The following is a 12,854-nucleotide window of genomic DNA, read 5'->3' on the forward strand; positions in this document are numbered from 1 at the left end:
CGACAACAGCCTGGCTGTACTGGCGCGCCGGTCAATGCTAACCATTGTAGTGGTTTTGAAACCATGACTTTTTCATAATGTGGTACACCTTCAAATTGTTAAGCGGCCCATGCTGACTTAGAACATCTTCATGTTGTCCCATGAAAAGATAGAAACAAATATTTGTCAGGATGTGTGGAGTGTACTCGCTTTTGTTGGATATTGTAGTAACCACATTTCTTTGTGTCCAGGGCCTTTCCCATCTTCACACTCATAAAGTCATCCACAGAGACATCAAGGGCCAAAATGTACTGCTCACAGAGAATGCTGAGGTCAAACTTGGTATGCTGAGTGTTTGAATATGGTTAGTTTGTTCATTAAGCAGGTGTACGGCCTAAACATTCCGTATTCTCTCTATGCAGTTGATTTCGGAGTCAGCGCTCAGCTGGACAGGACCGTGGGGCGTAGAAACACTTTCATCGGCACACCTTACTGGATGGCACCAGAAGTCATTGCCTGCGATGAAAACCCAGACTCTACCTACGACTACAGGGTAACCGCAGCTCTGGTGTTCATCTGCGAGCATCTGAAAGCCAATGGCTGATGCGCTGTCCTGTTTATTTTCCAGAGTGATATTTGGTCCTTGGGAATCACTGCCATCGAAATGGCCGAAGGAGCACCTCGTAAGTCATTCACTATTGGGTTGGCAACTTTTGCTAGACGCTTTCACCTGTCTGTAGTTGAGTCATGTCGATCTCTTTCACCTCAGTCTCGAAGCTTTCTCTGAATGAGTCCGTCTTGCAGCTTTGTTGTCTTCAGATGGACAGCTGACTCATTGTAATCAAGCGAGTATAGTCGTGAGCTGGCAAGCCGCCTGTGGAGACTGATTGCATGAATCTCTCTGGTCTGCTTTGCAGCGGGGGAGCTGTCTGACAATCCTCACTAAGCTAGGAAATGTTGTTTGGAGAATAAATTACAGATCTGAAATTTCATGTACAACAGTGTCAAACGACAAGACTGTCGTTGGACACTTTTTTAGCAGTAGCATTTTTAGCTTTTTACAGTATGAGTGCCATTTTAGCAGCTGTGTCTGAAAATATCAAGGCACTCTTGTTTTAACTTGCAACTCCTCCAATCCTTATGCGGAAACTGCAGATAAGCATGAAGAAACTTGTGATCAGAAGTTGGTATTTAATCACACTGGCACTTTCTTGTAAGGCATATTTGAGCAGTGATGCAGTATTTGTTGATTTGACTTCCCTTACAGCCATACGGTGGACGAGTGGTTAGCATGTCAGCTACACAGTCTGGAGCTCGGGAAGACCTGCATTCCAATCTCTGCTCGGGCATCTCTGTGTGGAGTTTGAATGGTCTCCCCGTGCATGGATTTTTTCCTGGGTTTCTCTGGGTTCCTCCCACATTCCAAAAACATGCTAGGTTAATTGGCGACTCCAAATTGTCCATAGGTATGAATGTGAGTGTGAATGGTTGTTTGTCTATATGTGCCCTGTGATTGGCTGGCGACCAGTCCAGGGTGTAACCCGCCTGACGTCCGCAGTCAGCTGGGATAGGCTCCAGCATACCCACGACCCTAACGAGGATAAGCGGCATTGAAAATGAATGGATGGTTTCTCTTTTCAATAATGATCTACACAGTATATGTTTTTTGGGTTTGGTAATGTGTAAACCATTAAGTAATAGAGCTCATGAACATTCAACCATTTATATAATGGTCCTATATGTCCTATTTGTCTTTGGCTTTATCCACCACACTGCATATGTCCAAAAGGCTGCCTTACAAAAGCCTATTTACTGTGAAACTCGAAAGCTAACCAGTCAGGTTTAGCAACCTACCTACGCTGAGAACATGACTCACAGTCCTTGCTCTTACATTCAGTGTAACAATAAGCCTGAGGCACTGGAAAAGATTGGATAACAGCAGCTGTAGCCGTGTTTGAGGATACAAAGAATTGTTGCATTGATTACCAGTATAATTTTCAAGCCACTGTGTGGAGGAATATATGTTATTATGTCTAATACATTGAAACGTTACACATTGACCTAGTCTTCACTTTCCAGTGCAGATAATGGTATGTTGCAGCTAATCTAATAACACCTAAACAAAAATGTCTCTTTTTTTTTCCTTTAGCACTGTGTGACATGCATCCAATGAGAGCCCTCTTCCTTATTCCCAGGAATCCCCCTCCTAAACTCAAATCTAAAAAGTGGTGAGTTGACAAACATGCTTAAATTCTCTAATCAAAATCTGCTTGCAGTTTTAATAGGCATCTTGTGTGAACCCCCTACCCCCAAGCTTAGACAGTTTTAGCCTCATTCCAGAGGCTAGGGCAAATGAAAGAAGTTGTTGTTCAAACAAAACAGGTGTAATACAAAAATACAGTAGTACAGCATCTCCGTATGGAGTTTGCACGTTCTCCCCATGCGTGTGAGTTTTCTCCAGGTACTTCGGCTTCCCCCCACATTCCAAAAATTTGCTGGTTAATTAATAGGACGACGGGTTATTTGTCTATATTTCTGCCCTGTGATTGGTTGGCGGCCAGTACAGGGTGTATCCCGCCTCTTGCCTACAGTTAGCTGGGATAGCCTTCAGCATACCCCTGCAACCCGAGTGAGGATAAGTGGTATAGAAAATGGATGGATGCTTGATTAGAGCTCATTACATCAGGCAAGCTCAATTATAATATAAGTGGTTATTGTTGGACACATTTATAAATAAAAATGAATTGCTCATGGTTGCTCACAGTTAATATGGATACAGAGCTAACATTCCAACCTCCAAGGCACTAATTGAAACAACCAACGAAATTACCAAAGCTATAGACAGAAAGAGCTCACTTACAGTATTTATCAATTTAATCGTAATATCTTAATTTAAGAACTAGAAAGTTATGGAATCAGAGGGTTAGTTTTCAACTTGGATGAAGAGCCACTTAGCAAATGGGAAGCAATAAATGAAGCTATGAGAATATACATCTGGGAGCTTCAATAGGTCTTGTGGCGTACCCCAGGGGTCAAAACTAAGACCAAAACTGTTCAAGCTATATCTAGTTATGAAATACTGTAAAGCGCTAATTTAAAAAATGAAGACGAATTGAGTACATTAAAAAGATGTTTTGATAAAACCAAAGTGAAACTGGAATAATGATATTTGGTAATATCAAAAAGGATACTTATGCACAAATACAAATTGACAGAGTGAACGAAAATAGATTTCTATGGGTCATAATAGATGATAATATGAGCTGGAAATCTTGCATTACAAATATACAATACCAAGTGGCAAGAAATACCTCAATACTGAATAAAACAGTTCTCTGGAGATATAGAGAAATGACTATAAACCTTGCTAACCGTGCCCCAAAAACAGTCAGTTATGATAATCCATAATGCCTCTTATAGAGAACATACAAACCTTTTATTCCTAAAATTACAAATATTAAAATGTGCTGATCTTATTGTGACTGTTAAATTATTTACAGTGATTATTAATCTTGACTCTTATTATTCCACATTGTTATATGGCGTCATCATTTTCCTGTGCATTTAAATTAAATTAAATGGCAAAGAGTAAGTGCACTTGGAATACAGGAAGTGAACAATTGTAAGTGATGTGAAACAGACGAGTGTGTAGGGTTAAATAAGCTTGCTTTTTCCTTCTCCTTTTTGTGATATATTCCAATGTAACTTTGCATGTTCAAAATAAGTTAAACCATTGCCAATTATTTCTTACTACTGTTATTTTGTGGTCTAAATTGATAATTGTTAAGCACATTTTTTTGTGTCTATTTTCAAGTGCCTCTTGAGAAACAACATTTAGTACACTTTCAGACCAGTGTTGTATAAGTACTATGGACATAAAAAGTCCACCTGACATTCTCATTCTCAAGCGTCCCCCTTCCTCCCCAGGTCGAAGAAATTTATTGATTTTATTGAGGCCTGTCTTGTGAAGACATACCCCAGTCGACCATCCACAGAGCAGCTGCTCAAGCACTCCTTCATCAGGGACCAGCCTACCGAGCGGCAGGTCAGGATTCAGCTCAAAGACCATATTGACCGGACGCGCAAAAAAAGGGGGGAGAAGGGTGAGTAAATGTGATTGGTGGAAATAACAAGCATGATTGAGTTGATCATGTTATATCATAACGCTGTGGCTGACCTGTATTGTAATTTTGTAATTTTAATCACAGAAGAGACAGAGTACGAGTACAGTGGTAGCGATGAAGAGGATGAAAATCGTAGCGATGACAGAGAGTCAAGGTAATTTTGTAGCATTTTTGTTTCTTTTATCAAGTGGGATAATGGTTTTAAGAGCACAAGCAAGTCTGAGAAAGTGAAGCCGCCCAAGTTTATTTCAGAAATGGCACTTTTGTAGTCAACAACAACAAAATTTGCAAATCAAGACCCCCAAAAATCCAGACATGTATTATTATAGTCTGGCACTGCCTTCGTTAGACACAAAAAATGTCTCATAAAGGGAGGAGAGCCTGAGGCATTGAACTAAATCTCTTCATATTCAAATGCAAAAGCCATCTTAACAATATAGTATCACCATCCTACTGATGCTTTGTTGAGAAATATGAGCATGGAAAAATGCTTAAGGGAGAGACCAAACAGTCTGTCTATCAAAACAACCAACCTCAGAGGTATCAAATGCAAAGATAGTTTTCAGCAGCAAACATGATGGCATGGCATGGTGGAAAATAGGTCCCTGATTTGATTTGGACTTGGTTCGCAATGAAAGGAAAACTGCCCTGAACTTTGCCCATCATCCACAATAAGGTAAATAATGCATGTAATGGGACACACCTATTCTGCCTCTAAAGAATTAAAGCACCCCCCAAAACCTCTTATAATGTAGCATTTTATATATATGCTCTGACCATATAGTTGGAGGCACATACATGATAACATGTAATACTTACAATATTTTGCCGTGTTTGGGTCATTTTAAGCATTCATGGAACTTCCTTCCTGACTGCATTGTTGTCACCTAGCAACATAGAAATGAACGCTACACCTAGCGTTACCTTTCAGTAGTGGCCTGAGGCATTGTGAGTGCCACATGCTGCTGGTGTGGTGAGCTATCACTGAGGTACTAATGTAGTACTTTGCCGTAACAATGTTAAAAACAATAATAACAATGTCGCTGTAGCTTGGTTAATATGCAGGTCAAGTGTAAATGGAGCGTGGTTGCTGTTTTTGGAGGGTTTTTTCCAGAAGGTTTTATAGGCCTATGGGAATAGGTGCGTGCCATTACTTGCATTAATTACCTGCCCTTTTCTTTAGCTGTTTTTAGAACTTTCAAGTGCACAGAAAATAGAAACATTTTTACAAATTTTCCTGACCACCTCGAAAAGTTATTTTTGTCATATCCTGAACAATCATGTCTGACTGTTATATATTTTCTTCCTATCCAATCACCAGCTCAATCCTCAATGTGCCTGGGGAGTCCACCTTGCGCCGTGACTTCCAACGTCTCCAGCAGGAGAACAAGGAGCGCTCGGAGGCCCACAAGAGGCAACAGGCACAATTGGCCGCTCAACGCAGGGACCCTGAGGAACACAAGAGGCAACTTCTGCACGACAGGCAGAAACGCATCGAAGAGCAAAAAGAGCAGCGTCGGCGCCTGGAAGAGGTAGCATCGATAGATATTGGACCTTTCTGAAGGATAGATACATTTGCTATCGGAGGGATACATCACTTGGGTTATTACATTCCATTACTGAATTCAAACACAGTATTTTGTTCAAAGCAGTGCCGTTCAGGACAGTTTGATTGCATTCCTAGTGTTTAATACTTAACGGCCTGTAGTTGGAAACATCTCATTTCCCCTCAAAACGTACTTCTTGTTGTCTGTCATAACTGTCTGAATTTCAAAGATCATAAATGCGGTGGGCCAGGTGGTTAGCGCACAGGCCTCACAGCTCGGAGACCCGAGTTCAATTCCACCTTCTGCCATCTCTGTGTGGAGTTTGCATGTTCTCCTCGTGCATGCGTGGGTTTTCTCCGGGTACTCCGGTTTCCTCCCACATTCCAAAAACATGCTAGGTTAATTGGCGACTCCAAATTGTCCATAGGTATGAATGTGAGTGTGAATGTGTTGTTTGTCTATATGTGCCCTGTGATTGGCTGGCGACCAGTCCAGGGTGTACCCCGCCTCTCGCCCGAAGACAGCTGGGATAGGCTCCAGCACCCACCGTGACCCTCATCAGGATAAGCGGTAGAAAATGAATGAATGAATGCAGTGTGTGTGTGTGTGTCAGTGCGTGCACACCAACTGTGTATAGCTCCTCAACTCCTCACAAAAATGGAGGTTCTACTCATAAGCAGGCTGTCCATAATAAATTCCCCTCTGCAAATGTTGCCCCTTTGCTCATTTCCCTTTTTTTGTCACCCTCTTCTCTCCCAGCAACAGAGAAAGGAGCGAGAGATGGTGAGGCAGCAAGAAAAAGGTCCCCATCGGAGACTTGACGATATGAGACGGGAGGAAGATAGAAGGTTGGCTGAAAGAGAGCAGGTAACCAACCACAGGGGAGAGTGGCTCCAATCAGCCAATTGGGGTGAAGTGTGGGTGTGTCGAAGAGCAGTGTTGTGCAAGTGGTGAAATTCCACGAGTAGGTTGCCATAGCAGCAAGGGTCTAAATTAGTGTATTTATTCAGAGATGAGTTTTCTGTGGGTGAGCTCTCTGCATCTCTCTTGCTCCATTTCCCGTCTCCCCTCTGAAACCGCCTGGTGTAATGTTACAATCACTTATTAGAGCTACATTCATATTCTAATGATCAGACTTTTCCTCCATCACATCCTTTGAATGCCGATCAGATATTGAATGCTGACATTGATACTTCTTGATTGAATTCCCAAACAATCAACAATTGAGCATGTTTTGTCTAAAAAAAATGGACTTCCTCCAGTGTTCAAGTGGTTTGCTGCTGTTTACTGGAGTGATGTTGCATAACTGTTCTCTGATTCCATTCTCTCCCCCTCCTCTCGTATATTTGATTCCTCCTTTAACACCTTTATTACTATCCTCCCTGCCTCCTCACCTCTCCTCAGGAGTTTATCAGGCATAAGTTAGAAGAAGAACAGCGGCAGCTAGAAATCCTTCAGCAGCAGCTGCTTCAGGAGCAGGCACTGCTTATGGTAACTAGTCCTCACTGTTGGCTCATCATGTCTGGCTACTAGTGATGGGCGTATCGATTCCGTGGTATCAGTATATTGATACTCACATGAGTATTGATGATTATCAGAAGTATTAATAGTAATTTTTAAATCAAACAAGAGCATATGTCACTTCCATATTTCTTAGGGTCATTTACTACATGTAGGCATTGGTGCTGCAACTCAAGCTTTGATCGATTAGCACCGGCACCAGCCGAGGAGCAAAATAATAAAATTACACCCGCAATGCTCTCATCATTCACACGCCACTGCAAGAACACACATCTCCACCTGTTTATAACAAATATATCTAGATTATACTTCTGGCATACAGTCTAGTAGTAGCAAATATGGACCACCCATGCCAACTTCAGGCCACTGGGAAGCAACTTAACAGGGTTGCAATTGCAAAGTTAACAAATGAATGTTGTATGCTACACCCTATTGGGAAAACAAGGCTTCAAAACAATGCAGAGTGACTTGGTGTGAGAACCCATGTTAGAAACGTTTCCATCTGCACCAGTTTGCCCCATATAGTTTGCCACAATATAGGAGCAAATGATTTCAAGTGTTTTCACATTAGTCTGTTTGTAACATGTAACATTGGAAGTGACACAGCTGTCTCTAGGTCACATGGTTGTATTCCAGCACTAGTAACAATGACACCATATAGGTTCATTGTGTAAAAATAGTAGTATAACTATTATAGTTAAATTATCAGGTGTGATAACTAATATGTTGGGGAAAAACAAACTTGTTAAATGGCGAGTATTAGTTGTGTATAATTGAGATGTTTTCAAATATGCCCAAAAAAGTCTGGTATCGCCCATCACTACTGGCTACTACTAACTCATCCTCTTTCTCACCACTTGAGGTTTGAGATCATGAGATTGATTTATCAGCACTGACATACATGCTCTAAAGTTGTAGTACTTAAAAATGCACCAAAATAATGTGGCTCCAGAATTACAGATGCTTTTGCTTTTTCCACATGTCGATCTTCTGGGCCATATGAAATCCATCAGTCATGGACATAGACGTTCATAGCTGATATGATATGAATACAAGTCAGTGCTTAGGAGGTGCTTGTTGGTTACATTTATTTTCATTATCGTTGTTCTTGTGCCATGTAGAAATATAAAAAAGCATCCGTCTCATGTAGTTCATAACTCGGATTTGAAAACCAATAAGTTGACTGCCTCAGTTACACTTTTATTACACCACATGGAATGTGAAGCTGCAGTAACAAATCAATATTTTTTCATTGTGGGCTGGTAATTGACTCTCATACAGTATTTATAATAGCAGCATACAAATGTGATGATAAAATCAGTGTGGTCTGTGGGCTAAAACTGTGATACGTTAGTATGTGGAAGATAAGTTATTGTTTCTTTGATAAGGTGCATGTCTTCTCTGATGTGTTGAGCAGCATCATGACTACATTGTGTTGCTTTGCTCAGGAGTATAAGCGTAAACAGCTGGAGGAACAGCGTCAGTCCGAGCGGCTGCAGAGGCAGTTACAACAGGAGCATGCTTACCTAGTGTCTCTGCAGCAACAGCAGCAGGAAAAGAAGCCACAGCTCTACCACTATAACAAGAACTTGGAGCCCAACAACAAACCCACATGGGCCCGGGAGGTACAACTGTGTGAATTGCTTGTAATGCACACACACAGTCAAACTGTAATACATTGTTATCCTTCTGAATCCATTTATTGTCGTTTTGTAATCCAGGTGGAGGAGCGAAGTAAGCTCAACAGACAAGGCTCTCCCAAAATCTGTACCACTGTCTCTGATACGGCCATCCAGTCACGCTCAGACTCAATCAGCCAGTCTGGAGTGGCCCAGTCTGCTCAGACCCCTCCAATGCAGAGACCTGTTGAACCACAAGGGGGGCAGGGCAAGGTGGGTGATGGCAACTGCAAGCCGCCTTCTGGAACCACTTGACCTTGAAATTCTTAACCTTTGGCTACCTCTTTCTACTCTTTTTTTCTATTTCGGGCTCTTCTGGGATTGAACTCCTTTCTGGGCCTGCTCCATCCTTTTGGGCTCCTGCTGCTCCCCTTCAGTTCCAGATGGCTCATTTGGTTCCATTAAAACCTTATGCTGCTCCTGTTCCACGCTCCCAGTCTCTCTGTGACCAGCCCACTAAGACCATGTCCGCATTCCCCACCCAGGACCCCTCCCTCACCCCCACACCGCGATCCATCCACTCCAGAGAGCTAGTGCGTCAGAACTCAGATCCCACATCTGAGACCCCTGCACCACAGGTGCACCAAATCAGGGAGGAGCGTGGGCCCTGGATCCGCTTACCAGATGTGGAACTCCCACCCAAGGTGAGCTAGAAGGATTCATGTGTACCAAGTACATGTGGACTACATTTGTTAAAGAGTTTAGCCCTCTTGTGAGGAGTCTTAAATGTTCTAAAATTCAAAATCTATGTTCTCATTTCTAAGATGCTTTGCATAATCCACAGATTCCCCAGAGGACAGCGTCAATTGCCACCGCTCTCAACACCAACCTGACCTCTGGCATTCGCCATCCAGTGAGAGCCAGGTACCCAAATGATCCTTTGTGGTCATTTTCTAAATACTCAGTCAGCCATTCACACAAGTATTATTCTGTGCGAAAACATGGTACATTCTTTTCAGTTTAATATATAGTGGGGGTTTTCTAGTTTGAGTTCAATGGTGATGTGAGACCATTTGTGTTCTCAACAATGACAGCAATCCAGATCTCAGCCGAAATGATCGCTGGGAGAGAGGAGACAGTATGGCCATCATATCTAATCTTCCACAAACGGGCTCCTTAGAGAGGCATCGTATCCTTAGTGAGTCCTATCACCAGGAACGCTACTTCTCCAAAAAAAACATTGCACATAATTACACCAAAACTATAATTATTTTCAGGTTCCTCCAAAATGGATTCTCCCATTCTCTCCAATGATAGTCGTCATAAGCCAGGGGAGTCTCGCACCTCATCTCGCCCGGGCCGTCCAGCTGTAAGTGACTGACCTTAATTACTATTTATAAAACAAGCTTATACCACACAATTGCTGGGTTTGCAACCAATTCCGGTGTTCGGATGAAGGGAGGCAAACATTCAAGATGGCCACATACACTTGGTACAATACTTGCTCGATTAATGTACATGGTGTGTTGCATGAAGACATGAAATACCGAAGTAGAAAACAAGGCGATCAAACAGAACAGAACGCTTCTTCTAATATGTTTGTGTTCTTACACCAAGTCATTTCATCCATGCCCTTTGTTGTTTTTCCATGGGGGAGTTGCATTCTAAACGTTTTAAACACTACTTTTCCATTGTTTTCTTCTAATAGAACACTCTTTGTAATCTTGACCATATATTTATGGTGTTTAATGAAACCTTATTGGAGCATTTGGATAAAGTGTTATGTTCCAACACTATTTTAATTATGGTTTTAGTATAAATATTGCTTATTATCACTCAAACTAGAGCGTGTTCATACTCGGAGAGAGGGATACGTTCGCCAGCTACCCTTCTCAACATTTTTGTTGTTGTTTTTATACCCCCAAGTGGTTGAGCCATTGCAACCTGATGTTATGTCACATGCTACCCAGCAATCTGTCTTTGTTGATTTCTCAATAAACTTATAATAGACTAAAATGCATGTTTTCAGTTTTTGGCATATGAACATACAGTACACTACCGAGGTATTCTATCCTAACTTTGACACTGTTGTTTCCCCTCATGCTTCTCCTCTTCCTAAATCTGTACTGACATTTCCTCTATTGTAGAGTTACAAGAGAGCAATAGGAGAGGTCAGTACTGCAGTGTATGGATGTTCAGTGTTTATGCTTGACTTTTGCATTTGCATTCACTTGTAGGAAACAGAGATGGAGTCGCATGCGTTACAGTGTAATGTCTTTCATAAAGGTAGTTTGTTATTGTGTGGACATGTAAAAATAGGGACTTCATCAGGTGATTCCGTTTTTATTTTTTTGTTTCTATTTCTCCGTCTATTTCTCCGTCTGTGCTCATTTGAAGTTGTCTGCTTATTTTTTAATGGAGATTTGTTGGAAATATATCAGCACACTTCAATAGATTAATGATGGTGCACAATTGCAGGACCATGGGCTTTTTGCCAAAGAGCGTGCTGAGGAGCAGCCGAGGCCCCCAGTCAAGGCAAATGACTACTCCTCCTCCTCGGAGAGCAGCGAGAGTAGTGAGGAGAGCGAAAGTGGGGAGGGAGTGGAGGAGGAGGAGAGCCCCACCGATCGGTAATATTATCATCCTGGGAAATTAAAAAAAAACAATTGCTATGTGATCGTCTCCTTTGTGCTTCAGTCACAGGGATGCAGACACTGATTCTGTCAATACTATGGTGGTTCATGAAGATGAGGGCGAGGAGGGAGAAGGAGAGCAGGCCGGAGGATATGGAGATCAGACAATGTTGGTGCAGAGGGTGAGTGTATGTGTAATGAAGCGCAAAATGCACTGTGACCATTCTGCACTGTGACCTGAATGGAAAAAGCCATTGGAATGCACATCAAACACTGTTACAAAATACACAATAATAACCAAATACTACCCAACAATGTGAGAGAGAAGTCACGGAAGCATGTTGGGGTCACATTCCACACATTTAAATCACAGAAATAAAATATCTTACACATAACCAATAATCATCCAAGCTACTTTAAAGCTAAGAATGCCACTCATTTACATCGGGTAATCAAAAATAATAATATATGCCAAGAATAAACTGTAAATCCATCTTGTGGTAGAGAGAAAGACTACAGGCCAGCTGGATCTTGCAGGTGGCTCATGATGTGTTGAATGCATCACTTTCACTCAAATGTTTTTCAATGTGTCTTTGCTTTAATACTAAATGTTCATGCCAAATTTGTTTTCATATCATGCCCAAAGATTTTTTTTTTTTTTCTAAATGGAATTCCCCCAACACCATAAACCTGTCTATACGACTTGTTCTCATTAGGGTCAGAGGTGAGTTGGCTTGGGGCTCCTGAGGTATACACATTGGATGATGTTGAAGTCTCTTCTTGGATTAGTTCCTATGCAGAAATCAAGGCGCACCTATGCCTTATGGTCCTGCACCTTTTAAATTAAGGTTAAATACCTAGCACAAATAGACAAACAACCATTCACACTCACATCTATGGTTAATTTAGAGTTTCCGATGCACCTAACATGCATGTTTTGGAGATGTGGGAGGTAGCCGGAATAACCAGAGAAAACCCACACAGGCAAGGAGAGAACACACATTCTCTAAACAGAGACTTGAACTCTCAATATCCCGAGCCTAATGCCAACACACTAACCATGCTGACCTGTCTGAGACAATGTCGGAGACAATGCCCTTAAATTGTGTGCTTGAAACACTGGAATGTATGTTGTTGTTGTTTTTTTTCTTATACCTGATAGACCCCAGAGAAGCGGAGCCACAATGGATACACTAACTTGCCAGATGTGGTGCAGCCCTCTCACTCCCCCACTGATTCCACCACACACTCTTCCCCTGGGAAGGATTCTGTGTATGATGTAAGAGTGATGCTAAGTATATCTGCCCTAAATACTTGGTTTGTTTTCATGCGCTCCATATACTGCATGCCATCCCATCATGGAGCATCATATAGGAAGTGGAATTTCATGACAGCCAAGTTATTCCGGGTTTGGCAAACGTACATGGCACT

The 12,854-nt window shown here is 41.9% G+C and overlaps 1 protein-coding gene across 6 annotated transcripts in view; it reads left to right on the forward strand.

The window, feature by feature from the left end:
• Positions 1-12,854, forward strand: part of mink1 (misshapen-like kinase 1) — a 29,289-nt gene that overhangs the window by 8,258 nt on the left and 8,177 nt on the right. Inside the window, exons 5-23 of one of the 6 annotated variants that reach the window (XM_058086083.1) lie at positions 231-321; positions 402-532; positions 608-662; positions 2,129-2,207; positions 3,907-4,082; positions 4,188-4,257; positions 5,425-5,635; positions 6,410-6,517; positions 7,055-7,141; positions 8,620-8,796; positions 8,893-9,063; positions 9,228-9,494; positions 9,635-9,714; positions 9,885-9,988; positions 10,068-10,159; positions 10,938-10,961; positions 11,269-11,420; positions 11,488-11,605; positions 12,586-12,702. In XM_058086083.1, the coding sequence (XP_057942066.1) occupies positions 231-321; positions 402-532; positions 608-662; positions 2,129-2,207; positions 3,907-4,082; positions 4,188-4,257; positions 5,425-5,635; positions 6,410-6,517; positions 7,055-7,141; positions 8,620-8,796; positions 8,893-9,063; positions 9,228-9,494; positions 9,635-9,714; positions 9,885-9,988; positions 10,068-10,159; positions 10,938-10,961; positions 11,269-11,420; positions 11,488-11,605; positions 12,586-12,702 (2,310 nt within the window). The remainder of the gene's footprint in view (positions 1-230; positions 322-401; positions 533-607; positions 663-2,128; positions 2,208-3,906; positions 4,083-4,187; positions 4,258-5,424; positions 5,636-6,409; positions 6,518-7,054; positions 7,142-8,619; positions 8,797-8,892; positions 9,064-9,227; positions 9,495-9,634; positions 9,715-9,884; positions 9,989-10,067; positions 10,160-10,937; positions 10,962-11,268; positions 11,421-11,487; positions 11,606-12,585; positions 12,703-12,854) is intronic. The other 5 variants (XM_058086086.1, XM_058086088.1, XM_058086085.1 and 2 more) reach the window with 5 other exon arrangements.

Source organism: Doryrhamphus excisus, chromosome 11 (assembly GCF_030265055.1).
Source record: "Doryrhamphus excisus isolate RoL2022-K1 chromosome 11, RoL_Dexc_1.0, whole genome shotgun sequence".
NCBI lineage: Eukaryota > Metazoa > Chordata > Actinopteri > Syngnathiformes > Syngnathidae > Doryrhamphus > Doryrhamphus excisus.